At 35.5% G+C, this 17,033-nt stretch overlaps 1 protein-coding gene and 1 long non-coding RNA gene across 4 annotated transcripts in view; one reads left to right on the forward strand and one right to left on the reverse strand.

Annotated features, from left to right (window-relative positions):
* LOC148225506 (uncharacterized) overlaps window positions 1–17,033 on the reverse strand; it is a 70,488-nt gene that overhangs the window by 10,030 nt on the left and 43,425 nt on the right. For all 3 annotated transcript variants that reach the window (XR_015807767.1, XR_015807764.1, XR_015807765.1), the window contains one exon: window positions 5,691–5,871. This is a non-coding gene — a long non-coding RNA (uncharacterized LOC148225506). The remainder of the gene's footprint in view (window positions 1–5,690; window positions 5,872–17,033) is intronic.
* Window positions 120–15,294, forward strand: LOC148225507 (uncharacterized). The gene is made up of 4 exons (XM_088176412.1): window positions 120–1,405; window positions 2,655–2,736; window positions 8,188–8,282; window positions 14,959–15,294. Exons 1-4 carry the CDS (start codon window positions 1,327–1,329, stop codon window positions 15,057–15,059), a joined length of 357 nt encoding a protein of 118 aa, XP_088032538.1. The 5' UTR covers window positions 120–1,326; the 3' UTR covers window positions 15,060–15,294.

Below are 17,033 nucleotides of genomic sequence, written 5' to 3' on the forward strand. Positions count from 1 at the left end.
TCAAGAGCTGCAGAATGTGAAAGGCTAAGGATAGAACAAAAATACAATCTCAAGAATTGAAGGAATTGAGAATCTATAAAATCAAACATAGCTAAGTCAATAGAAAGCTTGAAGGAAAATTGAAGATTGTTAAAGATGTAGGAATTAGGAGCAAAAGTCCTAGATGGTATCTTTTAAGAAATATAGGACTAAAAATGGTACAAAGAGAGAGAAGACTGGAGCATTGCCTAGGTTCCCTTTGGTAGACAGAGACAGAAAGGCAGATGATGAATGGCTGGGGTAGTCTAAGGTGCAGAGGAGCAGACAGAACGATATCAAAGAGGGGAAAAGAAGTGAAGGATATATCTGAAATTAGGGACCATAGTGACAACAGGGGAGAGGGACGATAGGGAGGGAAGGACAAAGCTGTATCACAACCATAGAGGATGATAGCCTGGAGATCATAAATACAAATGAGTGAAAAGCTGTGGAAGAGTGAGGGGTAGTGAAGGAGAACAAGAAGTGATCTGGTAGAAAAAGCACTAGAATCTGAAGAGAAATAAAAGGAATTGGTATTTTTGGGGGGGTTGGGATTTTTTTTTTTTGTTTTTTTCGTGGTTTTTTTTGTTTGTTTGTTTTTGTTTTTACTTTCTCATTTAAACAAATAAAGGCTATACTATATGGTACAGTTTGCTTCCTACTTAAACGTCTTAATAGAATATTTTATATCTTTATTTTGCATATAACATTATCTGTCTAAATGTCGCTGCTCTTACTATTAGGAAAGAGGAATTTGCTCCAAAGAAACTACCAGGAGGACCAGTAAACAAAGAGAGATTTTCCCAGCAGAGAGGTGAATTTATGTCTGCAAACTAACTAACCAGTTGAGATTTATATATTCAATGTTAGTGCATAAGAATTAAACATTTTATTGGTGTTTGCCTGTCTATGATGCATTCACCTCCAGCTACATGCTAATACTGTTTTTTAATATCTTTTCCTGATGACATGTGACTATAATTTTCTGAGTGTATCAGATATGTTTAGCACTGTCCAAAATAAAATAGCATGAAGATATAAATGCTAATGGAGAAAGTGCACCATAGGGAATGTGCATCATAACATGAAACTACTTTGTTTATATACACGAGCTTTAAGCAAAAATTCTTGGGGTTTGTTTGAGGTTTGATTTTTTTTCAGCATACTCACTCCCTAGATTTCTTTTCTTATAGCTTGTTGTATGTCACGTACTACATATAAAATGAAGCTCAAATTGCTACTGCTACAAATTAAGCTGAAGAAGATCTGTGTCTGGCCATCCTAAAGCTGTGAATTGAGCTTTCATGGATGGATGATTTTATTTCAAGTCACTTCTTTTCATTACAGTTGCCCCAACTATGGACTTCATTTCAGAAGGGCTTAAGAGGTGAGTGCAGGCAGTTTTGACATAAGTTATATGAATAAGTGTCATGGTGGGGGAGTTACATCAGATGTGAGATCAGTATTTGTGTAAGTGGTAACTGCACCACACAAATAAATACCTGAATGACATGAATATCCTAAAAGGATTACAAAAGAATAAAAGAGTAAATGTACAGAAGTCCAAGAAGACAGAAAGAATTCTTTAGAAATACTGAATTCTCTCATGAACACAACTTTTAAAGTGTGATATTGCACTTTGATATATATATATATATATATATATATATATATATATATATATATATATATATATATATATTTTTAATATATATATCTTGGAGATGATACACTGTTATTAGAGACTTATCATGCCTGATGTGCAATGCAGAGGCGTTTGCTTTGATGAATTGGAATTTGCTGTCATGAATCCAATGGCAGCAATGAGACACATCACTACCACTAGCATTCAGAGGCTTATAGCTATAATTACCCTATATTAATACATAGACATATACAGGACAGAAGCAAATCTCTATCTATTTGTGTCCTCCACCACAAAATTCTTATTTCCTTCAATGTTTTATATGGCTTATGTGTTTCAAACTTAATCCTGCATATCAAAATAACACTTAGTCTTTATAGCTACACTAAGTGTTCATATCACTAAACACGTATATTATTCTAGACTTATTTCTGTGAGATTTATGCATAGTGTATAAAGAAGCAGAGGAAGAGAGAGAGAAGTGAGAATTTCTTCCCTGCTTAAAAAGGATTTCAGCAATTCAAAAGATCTGAGAACAGTAGAAAGAGAAACATAAAGGAAAACAGTAAACTGTAAGAGCTACATCCTTTGTTATAAGATGCATATTCATTGGAGAAAAAAAAAAGCTGGAAACATTTTAAAATTGCACATATACAATTTAAAGCTGCTCTGACTATTCTGTATGCCATTCAGTTTTAAAACACACACCTTGGCTCTGTTTATGCAATAATAGAATCATCAGACTCTTCCTTAGAAATAATATAAAGGCAGCTTGTGAAATGGCTTCAGACACGGGAAGCCACAAGGATTTGTATGGATTTCTAAAGTTCTTAAAGTCCTATTTAAAATTTTAGGGAAGAACAAACCCCTCATTGCCCATAATTCTAGGACATTTGGAAAAGCAAATGTACCAATTTCTCTTTTTAAACAATGTGAAAGTTACTGGGCAAATTGTCACAGTATGATGGCCATATTCCCTTTTTTTTGGTAGGTTTTCATGAAGGTCTGAAGATCAGATGCAGGACAGACTCTGACCCAGTTTGGGAGTTCATGAGGATGCTATCCCCATCTGGGTAAGTGGTATGTCTAACATACAGGAATATGATGTATTTTAAGAACAGCCTGGAGACCTTCAAGAGAGGGACTTGCCTGTGGTAAAACCTGCAAGAGCTGTCTTTGGTAGTGCAGTCTGGATGTTTGCTCCCTGCCTGGACTGCCCAGATAAGCACCACACGAACTGTGACTTCCATGTGGATAGGAGGAAAACAAAAGGTGTGGGCACACTCTGTCCAATGCTGTAGAGACCAAATTTTATGAACAGTTAGGGACACATTCACTAATATTTCCTTCCTTCCTTCCTTCCTTCCTTCCTTCCTTCCTTCCTTCCTTCCTTCCTTCCTTCCTTCCTTCCTTCCTTCCTTCCTTCCTTCCTTCCTTCCTTCCTTCCTTCCTTCCTTCCTTCCTTCCTTCCTTCCTTCCTTCCTTCCTTCCTTCCTTCCTTCCTTCCTTCCTTCCTTCCTTCCTTCCTTCCTTCCTTCCTTCCTTCCTTCCTTCCTTCCTTTTAGCTAGATTCAATACAGGTGTTATATTTAAAAGTCTCCAAACCTAGAAACACTGACCTCTGGTGTCATACCACCATCTGTTTTGCACAAAACTGTTTTGAAACTATTGCGTTTATTAATTCATGAAGTAGCTTGGAAGCACTTCATTTCTTTAATAGTTTGATTTTTACAAGTTGTCTTCTTGTTTTGCTACAAAACAGCAAAACACACCCTCTATCCCCCCCACCTCCCCCTACCACCACCCCTCCTGCAACCAACTGTGGCTTTATGTTTTGGTATGGGGGGGTTTAAGTCCGGGGTTGGGGGGAATTTGTTTGTGAGTTTTTATTTGGTTGGTTGGTTGGTTGGACTTTCTTTTTGTTTTCTTTTTCTTTTTTTTAAGTTATTCGGCATAATATTAAAGGTATATTACGCTACCTGTGTATCTTGCTTGTGACATACTTTACCTGATTCACTTTTTAATTTGTCTGAGCTTATCACCAGAGATGTAGTCTGTTATTGATTAAATAATTCATTTAGCTGTCCCCAAGATGACAAATCTGCTTATTGTCATGACAAAGTTGATATACTATACTTTGTTTACAAAGGTTGTACAACAGTCAGAAAGTAATGTATAACTACAACATTTTTATAGATTTTACATATTATGTACATTTCATTAACAGTTACATCCAGCAATAAATGTATATTTATTTGATAAAAATTGAAATTGGCACTAAAATAACTCACATTTATTGGTTGTGTTCAAAGTAAAGAGAATCATGAAAAATTCGCATGGTGAATTAGCTTATGAACTTTTTAAAATTTTTGTCTTGTTCGCTAAGCTCTCCCATTTAACACTTTCAACACTGCTTTGGGAATGCACATAAATTTCCTCCCACTTTCTAAACTTGTGAGCAGACAGTATATTGCATACATCTTTGGACACATCCTAGTTTTGCCTCTCTGGATGAACTTTTCACATGTATTCCATGGGTTAGGAATAGTTTATCTTGTTAATCTTGTGCTTAAAAATATACTCTGTTCCTAATTTGATATTACATTGAAGTAGACATTTTTAAATGACAGTTCTAAGAAATTCTGTTTTTTCTTCACCCTCTTCTTCTTCAGTCAGAATACTAGCCAGAATCTGGATTAACATACTGAATAAAAATTACCATCCTTACCACTACCTTTTCAGCTACAGATCTCCAGCAGACACAGTTTTAGTCTCTGCTTGTAGAACCCATGCTGCTTCAGAGGCTGTTTCAGAAACGGGCTCTGAGAGGGCCTTCAAAATTTGGATAAGATAAGCAATGAAAGGGAGCAGAGCAGAATTAGAGATGTGCTTAGCACCCTACTTCCATCCTGATAAAAATGCCATATACAACAGAGACATTTGAAAGTAATTATTGTCCAGGAACAGTAAGAACAGCAAACTTTTCGTATTTGAAAATTGTTCTTTCTTACATTTGGGCCTGGTACACTTCTTCATCTCATCAGTTAAACCAAGGTATAAATGCCTTGCTTTCAATGTAATAAATTCACAGAAACAAAGGAATACTGAAAAATTTTCCAAATTTTCAAGGAATTCCCTTTTTATATGTAAATATATTTAACAAATGTTGGATAACATCTTTTTAGCAAAAAAAGATGCTGGAGAAATTAGCAAACATGCTAACTTGCAAACGTATGTGAGTTAATCTTCAAGTGCAGTGTGATAGGAAGAGCTTATAGCATTACCAAATAATCAGCAAAAAATGTGCTTAGGCTGCAAGTGTAAGCTATAAATACTAGAAGTTAAGAATTTTGGAAACATACTATTTCACTTCCAAGGTAAATTTTTTCATTGTATTTTATCCATGTATTAATTTTACATTTAATGGATTTGGATATAACAAAAATTTGACCTGTGATGTTCAATGGACCATTAAAATTCCTAGAACAATGTTAATCACTTTAATTTCTAAAGGAGCAAATTTGGGTTATTTTATTGCCTGTGTCACACAAAATATACATACAGTGGATTTATAAAATTGTATGCTTATGGATGCCTGTGTCTACTGACCTACTGTGTGTATAATGTACCTGAATTTATATGTTTATATATATATATTTATATATGTTGACTAAACACGAATAAGCATTTTCAAGTTATTATAACCACCCAAGTTTTTGCATAATGACAGTATTTTCTCACAAGTTTTCAATGTTATTTTCCTCACAACATTTGAACATTAGTGATGCATATTATTCTGTAGAACCTTCCAGTGGATTCAAATTATATATACAGACTTTCAGTTTATATTTTTGTCATTTTATAAGGCTTTATACACTGTGTTTCAGTAGAAAAAATTATTCATACATGAAAAAAAATTAAACTACATTTTCATAAAAAGGGCACAAATTATTGATAAACACATCTATGTTTGCAGATTGGTTATTTCTCAGAGGTTATTTGGGGTCATAATTGTAAATCTCATTACCTTGCTTGAAGGAGAAGGTCTCTTTCATTATTACGGTGCTGAGGTCCATATCCCTGAAGCTAATTGCAAGGTATTGCTTCAGAGTTCTAATTGTTTGCCATCAAAATAGCTGTGTAAGCTTGATTAACAGTGTTCAGCAACATTCATAATAGTCCAAGCCTGGTCCTGCATAAAATAGAAACTGGGAAAAAATCAATAAGATTTAATAAGATCAGGAACAATCACTTACAATAGTACATCAATCACACAAAGTAATAGGTGCAGGATTTGATAGGGTCCTGAACTGCCTGAGAGATTCATAACCAGTACTCGTTAATGATTTGTTCATTTGCATTTTATCAATCCAGCTACAGCTGACAAGCAGAAGGAGCAGTAAGGAAATATGTTGACTTAAACTCATCAGAGTTTGCAATTAAAAAAACCCCAGATAACTTAATAGGAAAATCAGACGTGGGTATATATGTGGAGGGTGTGTGTATATACACGTGTAGATGTGCTCTTTCTTGCTGCAAGATTATAATAAATTACCACGCCATAGTGGCTATTAGTATTCCCATAATCCCTCAGAAAGTCTGCTTATGTCTGAGAAAAAGTACAACAAAATATAAATTTTTAAATTCTCCTCGGTGCTTCACAATGTTTCTTTCTCATTGCATTTCACATAGTGTACTGCCATCACAATATTTAATATGAAACATGCATATTGTCTTGTTTTCGTACCCTTTTAAATAAATAAAGCCCTGGGCTTTGCCTTGGGCCAAACCCATATCAAACACAAAACCAATAGTAATGAGATGGCTTTCTGGTGATTATTATTTAGCATTATATCCTATATCAGCAGATTTTATATCTTTCTAAAGTAATTAAGTTTTGTTTACTATCTGAACATTTTTTGAAATTGTCATGAATAAACATCAGATCTCATTTATCCAGACTCTTGCCTGTTTGTAATGCATCAGTCTTTTGTTTGAAACAAGAAACCCAGAGCCAAGCCAAGCTAAAATGCTACAAAAAACCCCACATGAGCTGCCTTGTGTGTGGATGAGTTATTTAGAGAGTGATCTTGTAGGTCTGTCTGCAGACTGTTTGTTTGCCTGTGTTTGTTGGGTCCATTTTGATGAGTGCCTCATTATAAACCAGATTACACATCTCCCTTTTCTGAGGAGCAGTTTGGTCTGTTAGATGTAGTAATTCTAATTTATATCCCAATTAATGTGTTTCTCTAGTATATAGCCTTTTCTTGTCCTTACACCAGATTTATCTTTTTTCACAGACAAAACCTTAAAATACTGTCTTTGGTTCTCAAGAGTATCTCATGACCCAGAACATGTGCAGTTTATTTGTGCAATCCCTTTTTTTTCCCATTTTAGTCAGCTTTTAAAAGGAGAGCAGCAAATTCTTAATCAATATATGCTCCTGTCACATCATCTTATACTATGACAGCATCTAACACCAGTACAAAGTCTGGGCTTCCTCAACATGGTTTAAAATGGAGATTGTCACATGGCAGTATGATATGGAAAGAATTTAATTTGGGTTTTCTGTGCTACATCAGGCCCTTTGGCCTTGGCAACTGTAATGGAGGACCTTCCCAGGTTAGGTGACACTATGATTTTTGAGGTAAAAGGATGACTGAATTTACAGGCTGACTGATGCTGTGATATTTAGGTTGCACCATGACCACCCCAGTGGTATGGAGAAAGAATTGGCAGGTTGGTGGCTTTGTCAGAAAATTGGCTCAATCTCTAACGAGATTTCAGAAATTATATTCTCTAAACTGCTATTTTGGGACATGTAAAAACTATCAGCTACTATATTAATCATGGATTAGTTGTAATAACTATTAATTTTATAGTACTTTCAATTTTTTTATAACTTTACAAATATATCCTGAGCTGGATAATTAAATCCATGAGATGTATTAAAATCAGAGCAGTAATAAACGAAAGAGAATTATTTGCTACAGTAAGTCTTGAGAAAAATATATTCTTTTTCAGATTCTGAGCTGACCTTGAATAATTTCTGGGTTTTAATAAATATGTTTGCTTCATCAAATGGCTGTTTAATGAAGAAATACTATAGCCTCTGAATTTGCTAGATATTCTTGGATAAAAGTATTATTTTGGTTGTTAGATGTGTGTGATTTAAAGCTATGCTATTCATTTCTCTGAGTAGGTTTGAAAAAATAGTCCCCTTGTCAGCTGCTGCTTCAGCCTCCCCTGTAAGTTGCCCCCGAGTCACAGATACCCTGTAACATCTAAACTACTGGAGTCACCAGCTAAATTTAAGCTCAGGCTGATTTCCATTCAGTTTAAGTCTAGGTTGCAGAGTCAAGCAAGAGCTAATTTGTGCCACAATGAAGACTCTATCCTCAGAGAAAGGAAACAGAAATGTCTAGAGTAGTTGCCTTTCCATTTTACTGACAGATGTGAGCTAGCACCTTCAGTATCAAGCTAGGTTTTGCTATTCCTTGATTAAGCATGTATTGCTTTTTCAGGAACAAACCTTCATCCCTGACTGCTGTGCCTTCAATACAGACTGCAAATGTCTTCAAAGAAAAATACTTCCCCAAATCCATGAGAAAAAGGCCAGGTATTTTTTAATTTCAGATTAATAACTTGTTTTCAGATATATGCATGCCTGATACCCAACTGTAAGCTTTCTGCAGGATGTAAGACCTTGAGGGATAAATGTGTGACTCAAGAAATGGGGATGGACTCTTGTTATCTGGCCATGGTTCAGGGCTGTGCCTTTTAGTGGGACTTCCATTCATGGAAGCCCTGAGCCACAGTGTACTGCAGTACTGTCTGGCAGCATCTCTCTCTCTCTGTGGCCCAGATAGATCCTGGATTTTCCTAACCACGGCATGGGATCAGAGAAAGGAAACCTCTGAAATGGCCTGGGTACGTGAGAAAAGCAGCATGGAGCAGAGATATATGTCAGGTGTAGGGGTTGAAGACATTTGTGTGACACTGACACACATACCATGTGCACGTATGCCCAGTGCTTGGTAATATGAAAATTTTAACATTTTTTTTAATGAGTATATCACTTCTTGGATCTTTAGAGGCAGTAATTATCATATTGCTCTCTAAGAGCCAATTCAGGGGCCAGATCCTCAAAAGAAACTTTTGAATCGATTTCACTCTTTAGAGAGCTTAAAAACAGAATCAATAAAAGATTTCCAGAATTTCAGGAAACTGGGGTGGGGGGGAGGAAAATTCACAGAACTTGTTATGGAGAACAACTATCAGAATATTATGCAAATCACATGAAAAGTGAACATAAAACCACGTCACTAATTATCTGAGATGCCTAATAAAAAGTGTTAGCTCGTGTTCACTCTGATTTTTTTCCATTCTGCAGAACTACAGTATTTACCCTATGCTTGTTATGACTCACAGAATCTATAAATACTATGGTGGAAAACTGTGTTCTTGCTAAAAAAAATAAATACAAGCTTTAGAAACACTTTTCCTCGTCTCCTTGAAAAGTGTTATAATCAAAAGTACTTTAATATTGCTGCTGCTGAACTTTTAAGTGTGACAATATCACATTGTTCTAGACTTTGGGAGTGTCTAACTGTACCATATTTCTGTTTCTTTATAAAAAAATAAGTGACTATGGAAAACTCTCTAAATATTCTGGGTGGATAAGAAGCAACATACTCCAAACTGGGCATTCTTCCATAGGAGGAAATAATGGGAAAGCAAGATCCAGTTCTAGGCAACTGCTGATCTGTAAAGTCACATCATGCTAGAATGTTTTCTAACCCCAAAGAAGAGACAGAAAAGAAGGGATTTCATCAGTATGCCCCTGATTTGTGTATAAGAAAGAAGCTCAAACCCTGTGGCTGACAACTGGTCCATATAGCAGTTGTGATATCCACAGATTTGGCAAATGAGAATCAGGGTTTACCATGGCTACAAATCAGCTATGCAGACCAAGCTGAAAAAAAAATTAGCTTCTGCTTATGAAATTCTGAATATTATGCATGTTTTGGAATGCATTTTTAAGGCCTAGTTTTGAAATGAACACACTAAAAGCAATACAAATTCTGAATACATCATGTTAGGTAACACTGTTAATGACCACAGCTTGAAGTCTTGGTCTTTCAGTGAATTCCAGATTGAAAGATTTTCTGTTTGACTTCTATTATTTCAAGCTTTTCCCCTAGAACATTTAAAATATAAGCTTAATTTTCTTCTTCTTTTCTTTTCCTTCTTCCTCCTCCTCTTCTTCTTTTTTCTCTCTTTTTTTTTTTTTTTTTTTTTTAATCTTGTCACCATGTTGTCATTTTTTGTCATGTATATTATTCCAGAAGGATTTGATGTCTGGAGTGATTGCATAAATCAACTCAACTATGTCACTACTTATAAGTTTGCAATATGTTAACTCTCTTCATAATTTACATAATGTTTAAATAATATACCTTCTTTTTCCCTTATCCCTACATTAATGTGATTAGAATCAGTGGAAGCGCTATAATTTTCTTGTAACATGTGCTTTCCACCTACGCTTGCTTATTACAAGAAGTATCATTTCTAAAACTAGCAGCCTCTGATCAGTTTAGCTGTCAAAAATTATTTTTTTCCAAGAACAAAATTACCTTATAAAATATATTATTGTTTCTACTTAGTATTCCTGTTAAGGTAAACAAACAACAGAAAATTGTTGCTTTGTCTTATTTATTTCCATGCTGGCATCTAACTGTAAGTAGTAGTGGAATACATCTTCTGATATATTATGCAATTAAATTGATGGATGGTTAATTGAGTCAGTATGGCATACCATATGTGTACTCCTGACCTGAATGTCACTGGTCAGATTAAGGCTTCACACATTTGACCAAAGAACATATGCTGTTATTGAGAATGTGGCTCTAGATAGGATAGGGATTTTAGTCCATGGAAAAAAAATCATCATAACTGGCTTTGCTCTTTGGTTGTTGGAGCCCTGGCTCCTTAGGAGTCCAGCTGTAAAGGACTTTAAAAATAATGAAAGTTATTAATTAAAAGCTTACTGACATCACAGCCATTAAGTTTGGCAGGCTCTTTCATTAATTTATTTGAGGTCTCTTATTACATGACATATCCTCATCATAGCATTTGTGCCTTTGTACATCAAGCTTGAGATCTTATTGGCTTTAATTTGAGGTTAGCCTTTTTTTATCCCAAATGCCTTCTTTTTTAAAGAAATAAGATTTTTTCCTTATTGGTGGGCATGATACATATGCAAGCAATAAAGCAGCAGAAGGAGGGGAGCTCATACACCTTTAATGACAGTGACACATACACATCAAAACACACAGAGATTCTCACACAGGAACATTCTTGTATATATAGTTACATCACAGCTGCAAATAATGGTATTTTTAGAAGTGCCTTGCTAAAACATTGTTTTCATGATGATTAGTGCTAGTTTTTGGCAGATTTAATATTTCTGTTTTATCTTATTTATCTAAATAATATTTAATGACATTGTATTTTTTTTGTCAGCTATTTTGCATATTTTACTTCTAAACCAGCTATTATGGGAGCTATTTTAGCTTCACAAATGTTTTAAAGTAAATTATGTTATTTTACAAAATTATTGCAGTAGAACATACATCTGAGCAATAATGTTTTATCTTTGACATTGCTTTGATGACTCATCCATTTTGACAGGTAACTGCTTTAAAGCTATTTAGTTTGCATCAACACTGAGATAAAATGAGACTTGAACAATATGTACCACAGAAGAAAAAAAAAATATACTGTCATTACATGGTTAGAAAAAACAAAGATTTGTAATGGGAAAAAACAGCTAATAGAGAAATATCTTTGATTCAGCCATTGCTTATTGTAGCAAAGCTGCATATTCTTTGTCCACTGACTTAACCTAGAAAAAGAGTAGCACTGTCTCTGCTGCATAATTTGTTACTGCCACTTTGAGAAAGATTATGATAATGTACATATAACAAAATTGACAACAACGGAGGAGTCCTGTAATTTTGAACTAAATTCAAGGAGGCTGCTCTGAGCATGAGAACTAACAGTGTCTTCATTATGATTAGCTTACCTTTTCAAGTGTTCTGCTAGGAACCTCTATCACGTAAATTGAGGCAGGAACTTTATTATCATCACTATAGCAACTGCAGGGAAATTTATTTCAAAACAGTTGGCTACCTGAAAATTTTCTCGTGATGGAAAGAACAGCAGATGATATATACATTTTAATTCATTTTCATTTATTCCTGTTTTGAAGTGTTCCATAAATGACTGAAAGGCTTTTTTTTGTTGTTGTTTTAAAGACAAGATGGCCAGTTCCATCTTAATTTTTTTCCTAATCCACATTTTTTTCACTAGGAGCTAAAGGGAGTGCTGAAGGATTTTGGTTCTATCATTATATGTAAAACTTTAATTATGCTAAGATACGGAATATTTCAAATTGGCCATTTAATGCACAATTCTCTGCATTATTTAATTTTTGAGCTTAGCTGTTACCTGGCTTTTCTTTCGACTTTGATCTTAAATCACATAACCGCTCAGCAAGAATTGTGAAGCATGCATTTTTTTATTATTTTCCCATGGTGTTATTATATTCTGTGCCTAAAGAAAAGGAATAACTGCACAGATGGATTTGTAGGGGATGTGAGGAAACTGTAGATGCACATAGAAATTGAATGCAAATACAAGGAAGAGTCTTTTTTTTTGTCCATGGCAGGATGGATCCCATGTTCACAATTGTAATTTTTCATGCACAACCCCCCTTTTGTTGCATTTCTGTAATTACAGAGCTAGCATAAAGCTGAAGACAACGGTAATGCTTCAGAAAGTGGCATCAATCTTTTATTGAAAATGTACAAACAATTTTTTTTAATTTCATTCTCCATGATAATTTTATTTTCTTTAAAATGAAGAAAGAGAAAGACAGTGTTTTGAAACACGTGTTTCATTAAATGAGCAGACAGAAATGGAGAAATATCTCAGCTGTCTTGAAACCCTTTTTCTCCACAAAATATAAAAAGTTGTTATTATTTATGCATCGTGGCTGGTGTTCCATTATGAAACTGCAGTGTATCTCAAAGGTACCCCATATAACACACTTCAGTCACTGCTTTAACCAATGCCCATTTTTTATTGAAAAAGACAGTATAAAGTTTACTGCAATCTGCATTAACAAATAGATCACATGATGGAGACTTCCTTAGCTCTCTTTAACTTTTACTTGTAGCCAAATTTCTCTCAACTCCTCCTAATAAAGAATATTTTGTGCTTTGGATTTCAGTGGGATCTTCCTTCTATTATGAAATGGAAATTCATTAATTTTCTTTCCTAGACGGGAAGGCTCTAAAAGAATTGCTGAAGATGAGGTTGTAAGATTGAATGCAAAACAGTCAACACAGCTGATTATTTTGGATATTTCACATGAGGCTCATTTTCATTTGATAGTTTTTGGAATCTCATCAGGACACCTACCTAAACAGTCAAGATGTCCTAAGGTGCTTAAATAATTTATTGGGAAAGGTTTACCCCTTCAGAACATAGTCAGAATTGCTCCCTGAAAGTATCTTTTTCTCTTCCATTGGCTAACTTGGAGCCTATTGTACTCTTCCTTTACTCGCCTTAATTCACTAAAAAAATCCATCAGGTCAAAACATTTTCACTCACAAACATCTCACAGTGGAAAGAGAATTTTCTATTGCAGTATGTTTGTTTGCTTGGGGGTTTTTTGTTCAGTAGACTTTGGTTGGTTCTCAGTTGCAGCTTTGTTTGGCATTTTTTTGTGGCGCAGTTTGTTTACTTGTGTGCTTAGTTGTTTGGTTGGTTGTTTTTGGTTGTGTTTTTTGACACTTTTTTGTATCTACAAACCCTTGAAGAATATGAAAATCCCAGGAGGCCAGATCTTTAAATCATTGCTGCCAATGGGAGTTTTGACAGTGACTCCCCCAGGATCAGTATTTCACCCTTTTGAACAAATTAAGAGTCAATAAACAAATGTCTGTACTTTGGAAATGTGAGTGGAATAAGTCAAGGTAACTATGTGAATGATCAGAGATGAAATTAGTTTTCGGTGCTGCTTAATAGTTATTAAAATAACATCTATCATTAGGTATTATAATCCATAAACACAAATGATTAATTTGTGGAAGAAAGTGCTAGTGCTTTGAAAATGTGTCTCTAGGCATTGAAATAGCCATTGTAAAATGTTGTTCATCTATATGACAGCTTAAAATATTTTTGAAATAGAGATCTCATTTTGTTAAGGCAAAAGATTTATACATTAATATATTTGAGCCAACTCCAGTATCTCACTGAAGTTCCATCAGAACCAGCCTCACTCTACATTGATTCAGTATTCTGCTAGCACGTACACACCTGCAGTGTTAGCATTTCTGCTATCCACAGAAAGCCAGGTACCTGCTGGCCCAGAGTGCACCCAGAGGCTCTGCCACTTCACCTTCCCCAAGGGCTTTGACTGCCTTTTCTCGTGGTCATCTCTGAGATGTCACAGCTGTGGGACCTTGGTCAGAGCAAAGAAGGAAGAGCCTTCTTGGGGTCTCCCACCTTCCTTCACCTGAGATGCTTACCCCAGATCCTTGCTGTAGCCTGTCTTTTTATTTTTCTGATCCTGACCAACTGACCTGATATTTTGCCTTGACTCTGGGCCAGGCCCATCAATGCAGATCACTTATCACTTACCTGTGATCCTTGGATGGAGGCTGAGCCTGGTCCCTGTCACTGATCCTGGCATATACATCTCACTGGGCAGAATTGGATGCCACCCCACCAGTGTGGCACTGACTGGTCAGCCTGATCATCACCCATGGACCCTGGCTCAAGGCCCTTTACAAAGCAGCCTCCTGCTCCTGCTCCCTGGTAGCACAACTCCCAAGGGCCAGCCGACCTGAGATAGGAAAGCAGTGCTCCAAGTATTCAAGAATTTCTTTGTTACCTTTCATTCTTGGTGCCTGCTTTGATGAACTTTTATCGGGAAAGATTTTCCTATGTACAATTTTAGGTTTTGGTCAATACATAAGAGATGGAATGTATATCCCAATTTAGCCAATGTTCATCAGGAGCATAGAAAATCTGATTTCAATCTATTTTTTTGTTGGATCCAGTGACTTGAACCTGAGCAGCTATACAGGCCCTTTATGTCCGTACTTCTCATATATTCCTTTATGAGAAAATGTTCCATTTGCCAAAGCAGGCATTGTGTCAGAAAGTGAATTATTAACTCTACAACCAAAGGATTAAGGTGATTGCATGTTCTTTTCACTTAGGAATTCCAGCTTTGAATTCTGCCATAATGAATGTTTGTGAAGAATGGAATACTCCCAAAAGAAAGACTCAGTGCAAGTGCAGTCAAACACAAGGACTGTGACATTCACCTGTGATGCTGGAACCTGGAAAATCACTGCTTGAACCTCACTTTTCAAATACAAATAAAGGAAAGAAATAGCACTCATCTGGCTATCTGAGGAGATGTGAAGCGTATGTTCTCAACAGTTTGTCCTCAGAGTCTCTTTATGAGGATTAGAGAATGTGTTATTTGGAAATGTGTTGTTTGGAAATCCCAGCTCTTTCCTGTCTGTCCAAAGGGTTATCTTCATATTCTGATGCACTAATACTACCAAATTTTAGAAGAAAATAAATTTAAAAATCAAATTTTAGAAGAAAATCAATTTTAAAAATCCCAGTCTGAGTTTAATGTCTGATCTCTCTTCTTGAACTTCAAATGTAAACTTTGTTATAAGAAGTCCTTTTCAACATTTCTGGTTCTCCGCCATTCTCTAACTCTTGAAATGTTGGAAAAGATAGCTCATGCATAATGCATTAGGTGAAAAGTCTATAAATTTTTTTGCTTTTAATTCATTTAGGAATCAAACTAATTTCATTTTCCTCATTGAGTATATTTTTATTCTTTGTAAAACAATCATTAAAACATTTGAAATAATAGAAGTGGAATAAGAAAGCATATCAAACATGTAGTTTTAATAATAGATTGCATTGTTAAGTCAGAAAGAATTAGGTAATTGTAGACAGTAAATATTTTAATGCATATTCTCTTCGTGGCTTGTTAATTCAGTTACTTACATTAGAATAGTTGCGTAAGAAAAACAACATTTTTTACTAAATCAATTATCATAGAAAGCATTTTCTTAAAGTTTCTGCATTTATGTTACATATGAATGAACAATATTGTGTTTATATCTAATTTAAGAAACATGTTTCTAAGGAATTAAGAATGTGTCCAGGATAGAAGGGAAGGGGAGGCACCTCACTTTGTTAGAAGAAAAAAGGGGCAACGTTCCCCTAGGACCATCTACTCAGGATTTGGATTTGGGGATAAGAATGTCCCTGAATCAGGATCTGGATCAGAAGAGTCCCACGGATTTGAGTGAAAACTTACCAATCTGTTCAGCTGAGAGGGGATCAGAAAAAGGGAATGTTGGTCAAGAATTTTTATGGTGGTTAAATAGAGGAGAAAAACCACATTTCCATTCGAAGTATTAAACATATTGCAATTATAGGATACCTTTTTCAAAACCTTTAAAACTCCCTATATGCCTAAGTCCCATTAACTTTGGAAGTAATTTGAATGCTTTTGAAAACCTAAGCTACATACCCAAGTAACAAGCACTTTTAAAATAGTTACCAATACCATGTCATCACTGAATACCTTGTAATTTGAAAAAAAAAGACATGGCTAGGCATGTCCATTGTCCATAGCAAAAGGCATCACTTTGAATTGAACATACAATTAGGAACAATAAAACTAAGTTGTATTTTAATCATCTATCTGACACTCAATGCTTCAAATAACTCCCAGAGTTTTCTTCATGGAAGCCCCCATAGAGTGATGCCATTATACCTCTTGAGGCACAAAAGGAAATTTCCCCATGAAACCAAGGCCTCAGTCAGTTGCTTGAAGCCACTGCCATTTCATCATTCAATTGGAGCTCTCAGTGTTACCTTTCCTGACCTTGGTGAAAATACCACAAGAAACATCACTAGGAAAAAACCTCCTACTTCCCAGGGACTTCATGAACGCAAGAGGAAGAAGAGAGAGGTGAAAAAATCATTACTGACATAGCACTTCTCCAGAGTAACACTCTCTCCCTGCTTCACTGAAGGCCATTCCCTACTCCTGGGATGGCGAGTCACCTCTTTTCCCAAAGAGTTTCAAAGATCCAGCATTCTTCATACCCTCATTGCACTCACTAAATATTATAAGTATGCGATATTTTGGCCAGCTGGATGGGAATAGAGAGCAGCTATGTATAACCTTCAGGACCTCTTTCTCCTTCAATTGCAGCAAAATAGGGAAATACATACTTAGAAGACATCATTTTCC

This window comes from Sturnus vulgaris, chromosome 1, assembly GCF_052056855.1.
Source record: "Sturnus vulgaris isolate bStuVul1 chromosome 1, bStuVul1.hap1, whole genome shotgun sequence".
Classification (NCBI taxonomy): domain Eukaryota; kingdom Metazoa; phylum Chordata; class Aves; order Passeriformes; family Sturnidae; genus Sturnus; species Sturnus vulgaris.

Excerpts from the sequence above, each read along its gene's own strand:
- LOC148225507 (XM_088176412.1), top strand. The coding sequence starts at position 1,327 with ATGGATGATTTTATTTCAAGTCACTTCTTTTCATTACAGTTGCCCCAA. Across the intron at positions 1,406-2,654 it reads ATTTCAGAAGGGCTTAAGAG|GTTTTCATGAAGGTCTGAAG; the intron begins GTGAGTGCAGGC and ends TTTTTTTGGTAG. Across the intron at positions 8,283-14,958 it reads ATCCATGAGAAAAAGGCCAG|GAATTCCAGCTTTGAATTCT; the intron begins GTATTTTTTAAT and ends CTTTTCACTTAG.